Source organism: Lissotriton vulgaris, chromosome 11 (genome assembly GCF_964263255.1).
Source record: "Lissotriton vulgaris chromosome 11, aLisVul1.2, whole genome shotgun sequence".
In the NCBI taxonomy this organism is placed as follows: domain Eukaryota; kingdom Metazoa; phylum Chordata; class Amphibia; order Caudata; family Salamandridae; genus Lissotriton; species Lissotriton vulgaris.
Genome location: NC_141699.1, coordinates 97,071,581 through 97,087,170, shown reverse-complemented (window position 1 = coordinate 97,087,170; position 15,590 = coordinate 97,071,581). Strand labels below are relative to the sequence as shown.

The window sequence follows — 15,590 nt, the reverse complement described above, 5'->3', positions numbered from 1 at the left end:
CCTCAGAATTTTGAACCTTTGACCCTTGTGGTTAAACAAGTATCTTCACACTAGATGTATTTACTCAACGCTTTCGAAAATTCTATTAATCTCCATGTCCAAAGCTGTCTTGAGTGTCTTGAGTGCATTAAGTGTATCTTCGTAACATGGCTGGCTGCAGATACACATGCTCTGCATACTTCTGCCATCTAGTCCTGGGAAAACATTTGCAACTTGTTTTTGTTTGAAGACATTTTTCGAATCACGTGGCATTGTGTGACGTCTCCTTTAGCTGGCCATGCGCATGGATGCAGACTACATTGTTGCATTGTTTATCTCTGCCATCTGTTTTGGACACGTATCAGCGCCCCTTCCAGACTAAACGTCTGTTTTTGATTCAGGCACACAACCTCTTCGCCCCTCGCTAAGACGCAAAATGGCAAAACTTCACCTCCAGGTTTACACACCGCAGTCCATGGGCAATCCTTTGTGGATGAACCGGTCCGGAAACTTTGTCTATGCTTTTCCTCCTCTCCACTTTCCCTTACATAGTGAGGATTCCACTTGGGACAGACAATCCTGGTTCTCAACCCTCCTTAGAGATCTCCATCGCTTCTTACATGCCACTTCACAACATGCCAGACATCACACAGAACCAAGGCAGAATCTGACACCCAGACCCCAGCCAGTTCAACATAGCAATCTGTCTCCTTAGGTAACAGAATTTATATACGTTAACTTACCTCAAGAATGCGTGGACATCCTGAAAGAAGCCCGCAGGCCCTCTGCACAGGCCTGCTGTACTGTTAAGTGGAAAGTTTGTCTGCTATTCCATCTCAAGTTGCATAGACCCCCCCCCTTAAACCAGTGGTCTAAGACATTGTATGCTACCTCCTGTATGTACAAAAGTCAGGGCTAGCCTACACCTATATGGCTACATTTAACCGCCATCGCTGCATATATGCAGAACTTGGAACACTTATCACTTTTCAAAATCCCTGTCATCAAAGCCTTCATGGGAGGCCTTCTAAGAATCATGCCACCTACCTCAACCTAAACTTTAATGTTGTCCTTACTAGTCTCATGGGCCCTCCTTTTGAACAACTATACTCTTGCCCTCTCCAATTCGGATCATGGAAGGACGCTTTCCTCTGTGCTATTGCGGCCCCCAAGAGAATTGCGGGCTATTACCCTGCAGGAACCTTTCTTCCAGGCCCACAATAACAGATCTGTCCCAAGGACAACCATACATTCTTATCCAAGGTTGTTACTTTTCCATTTCCACCAAACCCTAAAGCTCCCAGTCTGTTTTCCACAGCCCACTTCAGTATCCGAAACAGCACTCCAAACATTTGCCGTTAAGCGCATCATCATGTATTAAACTGACAGGACCAAATCCTTTCGCAAGACGCAGCAGATTTTTGTTTTCTTTGCTGAACCACATGAAGGTCACACTATGTCAAAGGCAGGTCCAGCCAGATGGCTTGCCGGATGCATCGAGACCTGCTACCATAAAGCAAACGGAGCCCTACTTGCCTCTCCCAGGCCACATTTCCCTTGTAAGCAGAGTGCCACTATAGCTTTCCTAGGGAATAGCTCCATAGCTGACACTTCTAAAGCAGCTACATGGTGAACTCCTCACACTTTCGCAAAACATTACTGTGTGGAGATTCTGGCATGCCAACAAGCTAGAATCAGACAACATGTCTTAAGGACTCAGACAGCAGCACCATCACTGGCTAACCACCAATATAGGAAGTACTGTTTTACAGTGTATGCAAGGCGTGTGTATCTACAGCCACACAGGCTATGAACTGAGTATATTACCCTGTAAGCACCTGTAGAGTATAGTGCTGTAGATTCACATGCAAACTCCTCCTCTGAAGCCAGTGGTTGCAACACTCGACACCAATCTCAACATGCAGCAACATATCAGCATGGCAACTAAGGGAGCGAACTACCAAATCAATACCCTCGGGAGACTTAAACCCTTCCTCCCTGCCAAAGACTTCCAAACTGCAGTACAAGCACTAGTCATTCCCCGAATAGAATATGGCAGCATCGCTCTCTGCGGTCTCCCTCTAACTTCTACTGCACCCCTAAGAGCTTCTCTAAACGCTGCAGCGAGGCTCATCACTGGGTCAAAAAAACACTTGCATATCTCCCCTGACTTGAAATCCCTGAACTGGCTGCCTTTTGAAGCTAGAATACATCTGAAAATCGCCTGCATGACACACAAGGCTGCACACCTAAGCTCACCCGGATATCTCACCCAGAAGCTGACAATCTCTGGCGGCTCTAGAAACACTAGAGGCACAAACAATCTTCTGCTAAAACCTCGAAGATTCCGGAAGGAAAAAACGTATAAACGCTCCTTCTCAGGAATGCCACCCAGGATCTGGAACTCACTCCCTCCTGAAACCAGGCTCATATCATCCATCACGCTCTTTAAGAAAGAAGTAAAAGCTATCCTCATGGCTAAATACACTTGAGCTATTGACGTCGGTTTTCAAAGTCGCTGCACCAGTCGGTATTATCTGTTAGATCCCTTCGATTATTTGTTGTACTTGTGTTTTTGATTTACCTGACGATCTATGCTTTCACTTATTTGTACCCCTTGCATTATTGATGTAACTGTTTTCCTATGCTCACTCCTATGCCTTCCCCAGCCCACTTATTACCTACAATTTCGCCATATCTAATGGCCTGTTTTGTATGCACTGTAAAGCGCTCTGATATCTGCAAAGTTCTGGTTCGCGCTATATAAAACTCTCAAAATAAAATAAATAAAATAAAAGATTTGAAGGTAACAGAAGTGTTCCTTGTCGTGGAGGTGGTATTGCTGCTTGAGAGAGTGGAATGTGTGGACTGTATCTTTACCCCAGACATCTTTGATCTGTGTAATCCCGATAAGGTCCCACTTATCAAATCCCTTGGATTTCCATAAGTTTACCAGTTTCTCGGAATTCCATAACAGGGTGGCAAGTGTGAGCCTCCCCTACCACTTAAGATGTCTGTTAGCCGCGTGCCATGCCTGCGCTGCGTGGGCCGTAGGCCCCGCAAGAGGAAATCGGCCAGGACTAGCATAGAGTGCCCTTGTGAAGTCACCCCGACACCTGCCAGCGGTCCATCGCATATCCCGGGTCCTGGGGGGTGGGGGGGGGGGGGGGGGGCTTAAATGATGTGGTTCACCACCGGCAGCTGGGAGGCCCAATGGTATCTCCGAAGGTCTGAGAGCCCTATCCCCCCATCATACCAGGGAAGAGTGAGCTTGGAGAAAGCAATATGGGGCTTACCCTCCCAAAGAAGCTGTCTCAGGAGGGCCTCTATTTCCTTAAAATAAGACGGCGGTACAGGGGCATCTCGTTTTGGAGTGCATATAGGAACCGGGGAAGGGCCATCATATTAAAAAGTACTGCCTTGCCCAGAAGCGAAAGCGGAAGTGCCCGCCACCGCGCCACGTCACCCCTAAACCGAGCCATAGGAGGGCACAGGTTGTTAGCTAATAAGATAGCACTCGGGATGCTCAGACGTGAGTCCCATGCTCTCCACACCACTGGAGTCAAGCTATCCTGGCTGATGACGGCTGATAGCCAGAAACCGGTCCTAGGATGCTTGATTCCGGTCCAGGAAAGAAATGGCTTGGCAGTTCGGGCTGGACTGTTACCATGATGCACAGGGTCAAGGCTGATTTGCATATGGCCATGTCTGAACTGGGGTGGTGTGGAGTGCAAAAAAACGATGGATTTAGGCCCAGATCTCTGTACTGGGGTGAATGTATGACATTGTTCTGCATTCTGTCCATCAACTGTTGTTTTGTCTTATCGACATGCACACAGATTGACTCCAGAAAACCGACTTCCAACATATTGTCAAGGTAAGCATGTACCTCGTTATATATTTGTTATTCTTTACTCTACATCTACCTATCTTAATATTATTGGTGTAAGCACAGGTGAACATTAAGAACTTTTTTATTTTAGTAAAACCCTGTGCAATGGTATTTGAATTCTGACAGTTAATTTCTTCTCATGAGCTTTTTTTTTTTTTTTTTTTTTGAAAACCTTTATTGAGCCTTCACAGATTAGTACACAGCTCGTCGCCTACAACCCAACCGGGCCGGCCGCTAATATAGCGTATAAGCAATAAATATGCAGTAACACAGTACATGCGGTCGTGAGGACTTGAGGATAAAGCACCAAAAGGAAATTGTGAAGACGGAGTTGCGAATTGTCCATGCCAATTTTGAGGTTTTCGTTTTTTGTTTTATACCTAAAACAGGAAAACATTCAAACTTCGGGAAATCACGTTGCCATCGACACAGGAAACTGAATGCCATTCAGGTGGAAATGTGCCTCTGAGTCCATTGAAATTGCGCTTTTCACATTTTGGTAAATACCGTAGCAGTTGCCCCCTTCCGCAATACCGCCCCCACCCAGTGCAGCCCCCCCTCCCACCATCATGCCCTCCCCTCTCATTCACTCGTCCTCATCCGACTCCAGTGTGTCCCCTTCAGGGAGTGGCTCACAAATCTCACCCCGGTAGACATTCCATGGGGACCAAACTTTGTTCCACTTGGCCGGGCACCCCCTGGATAAATACACCGCCCGCTCCGTGACCATGGCCCTGTCCATATTCACACACCATTGGGAGGCCTTCGGCAGATCTGCCACCCCCCAGCGCTGCGCGATGTCCCTCTTCGCCATCATCATACCAATCGTCACCCAGAGGCGACCATGTCGGGACAGGTCAGTTGGTTCCCACACATTAAGAAGACAGCGACGTGGCTCTGGGAGCACGGAGACCTCTAGGACTTGTGAGACGGTGCGCATGACCTGACACCAATATGTTTGTATAAGGGAGCAGTCCCAGAGTGTATGGAGCAGTGTGCCCTCCTCCCCGCAGCCGCGCAAGCAGAAGGGGTCAGGGGCTCGCTGTATGCAATGAAGCAATGTCCTGGTGTAGTATGTCCTGTGTAGAACCTTGAGTTGGATGAGTCTCATTCTAGAGGATATGCCCGCCTCTTTAGGGGATGCCAGTGCCTCGTTCCATTCGTGTTCATCCATCTCTCCCACGTCCTGCTCCCATTTTCCCTTCAGAGGCACTAGCGGGTCTGGGGAATTATTCAGGAGTTTCCGGTAGGTAAGGGAGGTGGTCTTTTCCACCATATAGTCGGTTAGGAGGCGATCCTCCAGCGGGGACGACTCTGGGAGAGTTGACCCCACCGGAATAACCGCCAGCAGAGCATGACGCACTTGAACATACCGATAGGTTTCATGTGGTCCCATTTCGTAGAGTTCCTTCAGGCGGTCGAACGTGATGACAGCCCCATGGTCCCACATGTCTCCCACTGTTGAGATGCCAATATCATCCCAGCGGGAGAACCCTTTGCTGGTTCGAAGGTTGCCCAGAGCACATGAATCCCAAAGCGGGGTGAGCTTAGTGATAGTATCTTTCCAGCCGAGCGCGGCGGTGGCTGCGTGCCAGACGGATACCGTGATCTTGGTGGGCCCCCTCAACAACCTGAGTTTACGCTTGTCATAGAGCGGGGCCAGCAGGGTACCCGCCCCTAGCTGGGCCCGGTCCGCCTGGAATGCAGGGTCCGACTGTGATGCGTGCAGCCATTGATTAATCGGTCTAAGCTGAGCCGCCCAATAATAAAGTTGAAGGTTAGGGAGTGCGATACCGCCCTCGTACCAACCTCTACAGAGCTTGGCGTGAGCTATCCGTGCCAGGCGGTTGTGCCATAGTAGACCAGTGACCACCGCCGCCACCTTTTTGAAATATCTGGGGGGCACCGCAAAGGGGGTGTTGTCCAGAATATACAGAAAGCGGGGCAGGGATTTCATCTTAAAGAGAGCTGCTTTTCCCAGCGTCGTTAGCGGTAATCCTGCCCAGAAGCTCGCATCTCGCCTGAGGCGATCCAGTGGCGGCTCCAAGTTCAACTTTTCGAATTCCGTCTGGTCACTCGTGACATGAACACCAAGATATTTAAATGACGGGCCGGCCAATCGCAGGGGGCAGTCAGAGCCAACCGCGGGTGGGCTGCCCGCCAGGGTGTATAGTTCAGATTTAGTCCAATTAATGGTGTAGCCCGACACCTCCCCGTGGGCATTGCAGATACTTAAGAGAGCCGGGATGCCATGGTCAGGGTCCGTCAGGTATACAAGCATATCATCCGCGTAGAGCGAAATGCGGTCCTCCCAGCCCTCCCTCCATTGAATCCCCTTGAGCAAGGGGGTGGTCCTAATGCGGATTGCCAAGGGCTCTAGCGACAGTGCAAATAGTAGGGGGGAAAGAGGGCAGCCCTGCCGAGTGCCGCGTTTGAGCGGGAAGGAGCGTGAAATGTGGCCATTCGCCACCACATGCGCTACCGGCATGGTGTACAGCAGCTTAATCCAAGATATGAAGACAGGGCCGAAACCCATGTACTGGAGAACCTCGAAGAGATAAGCCCATTCAACCATGTCAAAGGCCATCTTGGCATCTAGGGCCAAGATGGCCGCTGGTTCATCGAGTTCATCCGCTTTGGCCAACACCCCATGCACCCGTCGTAGATTGAGTGAGGTGTTCCTGTCGGGCATGAACCCGGACTGGTCCGGGTGAATTAGATCAGAGAGGTGAGGCTGGAGACGATTTGCCAGCAGTTTCGCCAGAATTTTACTTTCTGCGTTAAGTAAGGATATAGGGCGGTACGAGGAGCAGTCCTCCGGAGGTTTGCCAGGCTTAGGGATAGCCACTATCGTGGCCGTTCGTTGGTCTAACGGGAGTACCCCCGCAGTACGGCACTCCTCATACATTCGAAGCAGGTATGGGCCAAGAACAGCCGTGCGGTCTTGGAACCACTCAATTGGAATGCCGTTTGGTCCGAGCGCCTTGCCCGTATGCAGGGCTCCAATGGCGATCCGCAGTTCGTCAGCAGTGAAAGGCGTCTCAAGCTCAGCCGCCACCTCGGGCAACAGTGCCGGGATGGGCAGATCATACAGTGCGCTTTGGGCCGCAATGGCCGTGACGTCCCGCTCCGGGGTGTAGACTTTCTCGAAGTGGGCCGCCAATTCTTCTATTATCCGAGCTGGGTCCGTGTGAATGTTATAATGAAGAGGAAGGCACTCCTTCTTTTAACGAAAATATAGTTTTAATCCTCTTATTGTTTCACATGCGTGCTGCAGTGGTGGCACGTTTGTCCTGCTTCCGTGCCTGCTAACTAACAACCTAACTTGAGTGGATGAACCTCTCAACCTCTGCGCACTGTTGCTACTAGTGCTTCACACTAGATATTTCAACCTTATGATTTTTATTTCACCACTTTCAAATATGAATTACTCATAGAACCAAATATACCTTCTTCTTTGAAAGTATGATATTTAATTATCAGTTCATTTTCAGTAAACTCAAACTTATGTTCACAAAACAAAACATTTCATAATTTCAATATATCAACATAATCATTCTTGACAGCGCGTGGTCGGTGTAGCCCGATGCATTTCGAGTCCTTGTTGGACTCTTCCTCAGGGGCCTGCAAATAGGAATGTCTCATATCAACAATTACATTATAATATTCTCTTAATTCTCATCAGATTCAAGTTAATAAAAACCTCCGAATGCTCAAACCAACAAACAATCATGCACATTTCATGTACTGAAAATAATGGTTGCATCATGCACTTTTGAACCTTATAAATATAGAAACCACCACCATTTCGCCTCAAAAAGTGAATGTATTCAAATGTATTAAAAATTCAATGTACTCACAACCAAAACGCAAGGTCGTAATCCCTGTAAGCACAAAAACTCTAACTGTAAATGCTCGCTAAAATCATCTGCCAATGTCCTGAAACCAAAAACCAAAGAGCCGCCTCGTATGGCTTCCTCTTACCTCGAGTATTTTAAATAGGAAACCGTCACGTTTCCGTATCACTTGTAATATGCCACCTACAACAAAAGAATAACAATCCTTAGCTCCGTGCTCGAATTGTCAAGTGTAGCCTCCGCTTTCCCCCATAAACACCCATTCTCACCTCTACACTTAGCACCAGCTCCTAACTCCACTGCCTGCCGGTTTCGAGCCCTGCTCCGGGCTCGCATGGTTTAAAACCACATAGTGTTTCGGAAACAGAGAAAACGGACTACTATCGAACTATCGGGCGCGCCATTTTGGCGCAGTCTAACTAAACGAAGCTGTATGCACTCGACAATGTAAACAACAGACAAGAAACCAAACGGGATGAAATAAATACCACCCTGATTGACCATGAACTTCCTCTAGCTACCAATAGTACTCAACGTGGAACATATTATAAAATCATAAAGTGCTCAAAATTTTTTTTATAAATAAATAAATAAAAAACATAGAAAACGGTTCATAGTGAATATAGTACATTTAAATGCATTTCAACCATTTCAAATATACATGTATAGAAAATGATCACATATTCACATGCTAAAGAGAGGCTTGGCCAAAACCTCTACAAACACCTTGCCTGGTAATACAGTGTCTTTCTTACAGAAAGCATGTGTAATCTATTTTTTCATTTAAACCTTTAGGTTCCTGGGTCCCTAGGTACCTAATCCAAAATATCTCTCTTTGTAGGAGGGATCTGGTGAGATCCACTCCTTCTTGTAATTCAGTTTTCTCCAAAACTGAAAACTGTAGTTGGGAAATGTTGTGCCTGTTTTCTGACCAGTGTTTAGCTAAATTGCTCTTGATATTCACGTTCCTGATAGTACTTTTGTGTTCAGATATTCTTGTTTTTAATTTTCTTTCGGTTTTCCCCACATACAATTTGCCGCATGGACATTTGATGAATTATTGCATTTCTGCTTATACCACAGCTATTTTCAATGGGAAACAAAATTTTTCTTGCAACAGAACGGAACATCAATGGGATTTGCGGGGGCCCCCGCATATGCCAATACGTACATGGCTAAATTTGAAGAAGACTACATCTACTCGGATAAAGAATGGCAGGAACACAGCCTGATATATCAAAGATTTATCGATGATATTTTTGTACTATGGTCAGGTAACAGAGAAATGTTGGAGGACAAGATCTCGACTTTGAACACTCATGTAGATCAAATCAAGTTTACTCACACCATTAGTGACAAAGAAATAGCATTCCTTGATGTGTTACTGACATTAAAAAATGGAACATTACAAACTGAAGTGTTCCGGAAAAGAGACCGATGTCAACAACTCTTTATTGTTTCAGAGTTTTCATCCTCAGAATTTAAAAATGAATTTGCCCTTGTCGCAATACATGAGAATAAAACGGATATGTTCAGAACCGGAGACGTTAGAAAAACATTTGGAAATACAAGAAGGAAAGTATGCATCTAGAGGTTATCCGGAGAGTGTACTCAAGCAAACTAAGGACAAGGTGGCTAGGTGCAGTAGAGAAAATCTCCTGGAAAAGAAACCAAAGAAGACTCTGGACAGACAGGTGTTTGTTTCAAAATATTCCACTAGCTCATCAAAAATAAAAAACATAATAACAAGACACTGGGAACTTTTGTTACATGAACCAGATTTTGGGGGTATTTTTTTGCAAAAACCTATGTTTGCTTACAAAAGATCGAAAAACCTAAAGGAGTTGTTGAAAACACCTACAGTCAAAAAAACACTAACCCATAAAGGGATGAAAAGATGTATGAATTGTGTGCACTGCCACAATGTGATTGTTGGGAACACGTTGCATCATCCCCAGACAGGAAGAACCATTGATTTACATCATGACAGTGATTGTAATTCCAAAAGTGTGATCTATTTCATCAAATGTCCATGCGGCAAATTGTATGTGGGGAAAACCGAAAGAAAATTAAAAACAAGAATATCTGAACACAAAAGTACTATCAGGAACGTGAATATCAAGAGCAATTTAGCTAAACACTGGTCAGAAAACAGGCACAACATTTCCCAACTACAGTTTTCAGTTTTGGAGAAAACTGAATTACAAGAAGGAGTGGATCTCACCAGATCCCTCCTACAAAGAGAGATATTTTGGATTAGGTACCTAGGGACCCAGGAACCTAAAGGTTTAAATGAAAAAATAGATTACACATGCTTTCTGTAAGAAAGACACTGTATTACCAGGCAAGGTGTTTGTAGAGGTTTTGGCCAAGCCTCTCTTTAGCATGTGAATATGTGATCATTTTCTATACATGTATATTTGAAATGGTTGAAATGCATTTAAATGTACTATATTCACTATGAACCGTTTTCTATGTTTTTTATTTATTTATTTATAAAAAAAAATTTTGAGCACTTTATGATTTTATAATATGTTCCACGTTGAGTACTATTGGTAGCTAGAGGAAGTTCATGGTCAATCAGGGTGGTATTTATTTCATCCCGTTTGGTTTCTTGTCTGTTGTTTACATCGTCGAGTGCATACAGCTTCGTTTAGTTAGACTGCGCCAAAATGGCGCGCCCGATAGTTCGATAGTAGTCCGTTTTCTCTGTTTCCGAAACACTATGTGGTTTTAAACCATGCGAGCCCGGAGCAGGGCTCGAAACCGGCAGGCAGTGGAGTTAGGAGCTGGTGCTAAGTGTAGAGGTGAGAATGGGTGTTTATGGGGGAAAGCGGAGGCTACACTTGACAATTCGAGCACGGAGCTAAGGATTGTTATTCTTTTGTTGTAGGTGGCATATTACAAGTGATACGGAAACGTGACGGTTTCCTATTTAAAATACTCGAGGTAAGAGGAAGCCATACGAGGCGGCTCTTTGGTTTTTGGTTTCAGGACATTGGCAGATGATTTTAGCGAGCATTTACAGTTAGAGTTTTTGTGCTTACAGGGATTACGACCTTGCGTTTTGGTTGTGAGTACATTGAATTTTTAATACATTTGAATACATTCACTTTTTGAGGCGAAATGGTGGTGGTTTCTATATTTATAAGGTTCAAAAGTGCATGATGCAACCATTATTTTCAGTACATGAAATGTGCATGATTGTTTGTTAGTTTTTATTAACTTGAATCTGATGAGAATTAAGAGAATATTATAATGTAATTGTTGATATGAGACATTCCTATTTGCAGGCCCCTGAGGAAGAGTCCAACAAGGACTCGAAATGCATCGGGCTACACCGACCACGCGCTGTCAAGAATGATTATGTTGATATATTGAAATTATGAAATGTTTTGTTTTGTGAACATAAGTTTGAGTTTACTGAAAATGAACTGATAATTAAATATCATACTTTCAAAGAAGAAGGTATATTTGGTTCTATGAGTAATTCATATTTGAAAGTGGTGAAATAAAAATCATAAGGTTGAAATATCTAGTGTGAAGCACTAGTAGCAACAGTGCGCAGAGGTTGAGAGGTTCATCCACTCAAGTTAGGTTGTCCGTGTGAATGTTCCCCATGTCATCCCTAACCTGCTGAATCCCCTTGGCACTCCCGCCTCTTTTGTCTAGCCAGGCCAGCATTTTCCCTGCTTTGTCCCCCAAATCATACACTCGGTTTTGTGTGTCAGTGATGTGACCCTGGGCAATGTGTCGAGCGTGGTCTGAATAGAGACGCTGGGCCAGCGTGAGTGCATGCAGTGTGTCGTCAGTAGGGTCCGTTTCATGGGCAGCGGTTGTGTCACGCAGTCGTATCTCGAGCGCCGATTGTTCCGCCGCCTGCTCTCGCCTATACGAGGTTATGGAGCTAATGGCTTGCCCCCTCAGGACCGTCTTATAGGCCTCCCATAGCACCTCAGCCGAGGCTGCGGTAGGCTCGTTCTCCATGAAGTAATGTGTTGTGGCGGTCTGCAGTGCCTTTCGGACCTTCGGCACCTTAAGATATGCGGCATGCATCGGGAAGATGCGGTGGCGTGAGCGTGTTTGTGAAGTAATGGTGAGAGTCAGTGGGGAGTGATCCGAAATGCCCCTTGGGTGAATGAGCACCTCCTCTACGCGCTGCAACCCATCCCCAAGCGCCAGAAAGTGATCAATGCGGGACAGGCTATTGTGGACGGTGGAATGGAAGGTGTACTGTCTTAATGTAGGGTGGACGTGCCGCCATATGTCTACCAGCCCCAACGCCTCAAGGAACCTTTGGAATCTGGAGGGACCCCCGGGGAGAGCGGGTGCGGGGAACCTGTCGAGTAGTGGGTCGGCAGGGGAGTTAAAGTCCCCGCCTAACAAGGTGTCACCCTCGGGGAGGGACAGTAGGAAATCGCCCAGGGCAGGCAGCATCACAGAGTGTAAGGACGGCGGGATGTACACTGATACTATTGTCAGGGGGCGCCCCTCCCATTGACCACTCACCGCCGCTAAACAGCCCTGTGAGTCGGTTTTTGTGCTAATGGTGATAAAAGTTGAGGATTTTCTAAGCAGGATACCCGTGCCCCGGGACCCAGTGGAGAATTCGGAGTGGGCCAACATTGAGTACCCTCGCCTGTCCAGGGCCTTGGTGGCAGCACCCATTAGATGGGTCTCTTGAAGGAGTATGAGGTCAGGTTTATGTCGCTTGACCTCGGACAGAACAAGGCCTCGCTTCACTTTATCACCCAAACCACGCACGTTCCATGCCAGAAGCTTGAGGGAGGAGCTGCCCAATCGCGTTTCATCCGCCTGCATCACGTTAAGCCGCTCACCCACCACCATCGAAACTCAGGGGCCAGAACCCGCAGCACATGGCCCACCCTCCCAACACCGTTCCGGTAAACAGCACTGTATTGTCTACATTGTTCGAACGATAGCATGAATTTCCCGTAAAACCAAACAAGTCCCCCCCCCAACACCCCCCACCCTGCCTCCCTGCCAAACGGACTCAAAACTGCCCGCCACCCCAACTTAGCAGAGCGCTTAACCCATAGGTGAAACAGAGTACTTGCACGTCGGGGGAGAGTGTCCCCCAAAGCAGGCGGTCCCTTTGCAGCCCTCGGACGTCCGGGCCAGTGTCCATTAACGGCTCAGTAGAGAATCAGTGGGAGTAAAGTTCAGGAGTAACTCGGTAGTCCCTTGCGGTCTCTTCACTTGCCGCCAGCCGCTCCCAGTTGGTCCTGTGGTGGTGATCCATTCTCGCTGGTCCTGGATGGGGAGCGGGAGCCCCGCCGGCTCGTCCCCCCCGATCTGTTGCGTCGACGGCTAGAGGTGCGGTCCACTGTGCGCCAGCCATCCAGCTGAATCGAAAAACCAGACCTTCTTATCCGCCACCACCCGTAGCCGGGCCGGAAACAGCATGGAGTACGGCAGTTCTTGGTCGCGAAGCGACTTTTTAACTTCGAGGAAAGTCCTCCTCTTGCGGGTGACCTCCGCCGTGTAGTCGGGGAAGAATGAAATCCTTGAATTCTGGATTTGGATGGGCGGTGCCACCCTAGCGGCCTGGAGGACTGCATCGCGGTCTCGAAAGTTGAAGAGTCTCGCCAGGATGGGGTGCGGAACGGCACCCGGGGTAGGCGTCCCGCCCGGGACCCGGTGGGCCCGTTCTACTGTGAAGAAGTTTGATAGTCCCTTCGGGGCCAGTTTGGTCTTTATAAGGTCTTCAACATACAGGTCCATGGCCCCCTTTGTTTCAGACTCCGGGACCCCCAAAATACGGACGTTGTTGCGTCTGGAGCGCCCCTCCTGGTCGTCCAGCTTACTTTTCAAAAGTTTATTGTCCGCCTGCAGCCTCTCCATTGCCACTTGCAGGTCCGAGACATCTTCTATCAACGATTTGGTCACCACCTCCACCTGCTTCACCCTTTCGCTCATTTTCTGGAGGTCGGCTCTGATCAGGGTAACCTCCGCCGCGGTCGAACCCACCGTGGCCTGCACCTGCTCCAGTGTCCTTAGCACGTCGTCCAGCGTGGCCTTTTTAGCGCCGTCGTTGTCAGCACCCTTCCCCAATGATTTGCGCTGCTCAGATTGTGTGGCCGACTGGCCCTCGTAGGCGTATTTCCCGAGCTTCGCTTGAGCAGCATTCTGCCGTTGTCCCTTCCCCGCCATTGCTGTCCAGTGAGACAAAAGTCCAGGCTGGAACGGGCCGGAGGTCCGTCGCTGTCCCCGGGGGGGGGGAAAGGAATGCAGGGGGGTTCAGTACTGGTGGGAGGCCAAAGTCCGCTGGTACTATGCAAGTGTCGCCGGCCGCCGCGGAGCTGTGGCGGCCTCGGCCAGTTCAGCAAAATGGCGTCTGGTGCCGTGCAGGACCTCCGGTCCTTGCCGAGCGCAGCCTAAGGGGCACAGATGCCCAGCGTCACCGTGTACTCCACGGGAGGGGTAGGGCAGCCGGCGGGGAGGATCGCCAGCCAAAGGTGTCGGGCGATGGCGTCGTCGGCTACTTCCGGATGATTGCGCTGGGGAGGATGAACTTCCGCCCGGCCTCAGGATTCACTTGACACCGATGCTCGCCTCGTGTCACCAGGCCCGTCTCGCCCAAGGGACGGAGATGAAGTTTCGCCCCGAAATCGGGGTCCAGGCACTCCCAAATTTTCTGTGCCGGTGCCGCTCGGTCACCGCACCCAGTACACCCTCTTCGGACTGAGTAGCGCGCGGATTGGCATGCGGATTGTTGCGGGAAACCGCCTTGCTACGGGAGCCTCTCTAGGTTGCTGCCGCCATCATCGGCTGCTAGCCACGCCCCTTCTCATGAGCTTTTGGTGCAATTTTGTGGAGTGAGATTCACTCAGGACAGAACGTTTTTGTCAAGACTAAGGATTCTCTAATATTGATTAATTCAGCGCAGCATTTTCCTGTTGAATGTTATGGTTCCCCATAAGTATACAAATGTATACTGGCCTCAACAAATAAACTTCATACCCATGTTCATATGGACATTTGGGTTGCTCTTGTTTCTTTAAAATATTTTCAGGAAACCGCATGGCGACGAGGGATCACTTCTGACCTTAACTAAGTAGATAACATTTCAAATCATGTGCATAGCTGTTAATAAGAATACTGATGCCTTCAATCGACACACAACGTAAAAATGCATTTTATAACTTCCTTTTAATTATCGTGTTAAATTACTAGTTTTTTAGGGGAAGACATTCTACCCCACAGAACAATAATGTTGAATTTTCCATTCCTAAACAGTTTTCAAAGTTTCAGTTTTAGCTTGTCGACATAAAAAAGGCAGGCAACCTTTTTCTTTTTGTCCTATATACGAATATTCTCCGATAAATTAGACAAAATAATCATCCCCAAATATTTGTAGCCATCGGCTATGTGTAATTAATGTCTAATAATTTGCTGTACGCTGTCCATCTGCTTTTGTAGATTCCCAAAGGACCCCGAGCGGCGCAAGGTATGGGTGGCAGCTATGTGCCGGACAACAAAAAGTGGGTTGCCATGGTCCCCAACTTCACACAGCACTCTGTGCTCGGCTCATTTCAGAGAAGAGGCCTTTGATCGGACAGGGCAGACCGTTCGTCTCCGGCAGGAGGCCGTGCCAACAATCTTCTGCTTTCCACAGCACCCGCAGGTGAGAAGGTGATGGTATATGTAGCACTATTGCACCACTAACCACAATTGTATGCTTCTCCATCATCCACTGCTGTCCTGTGGTACTCCTGCACTGCCCACTGCTGTCCTGTGGGACCCCTGCATTACACATTTAGGTATTGTGGTACTCCTGCACTTCCCACGTAGGTATTGCATTACTCTTACAGTGCCCACAGGTGTCCTGTGGTACTCCT

The 15,590-nt window shown here is 47.9% G+C and overlaps 1 protein-coding gene across 5 annotated transcripts in view; it reads left to right on the top strand.

Annotated features, from left to right (window-relative positions):
* Positions 1 to 15,590, top strand: part of LOC147679034 (uncharacterized) — a 463,018-nt gene that overhangs the window by 89,283 nt on the left and 358,145 nt on the right. For all 5 annotated transcript variants that reach the window (XR_015300871.1, XM_086942773.1, XM_086942772.1 and 2 more), the window contains exon 2: positions 15,172 to 15,376. Coding sequence is in view for 4 of the 5 variants with exons in the window: in XM_086942773.1 (XP_086798899.1) it covers positions 15,172 to 15,376 (205 nt within the window). In the remaining variant the exon portion in view is untranslated. The remainder of the gene's footprint in view (positions 1 to 15,171; positions 15,377 to 15,590) is intronic.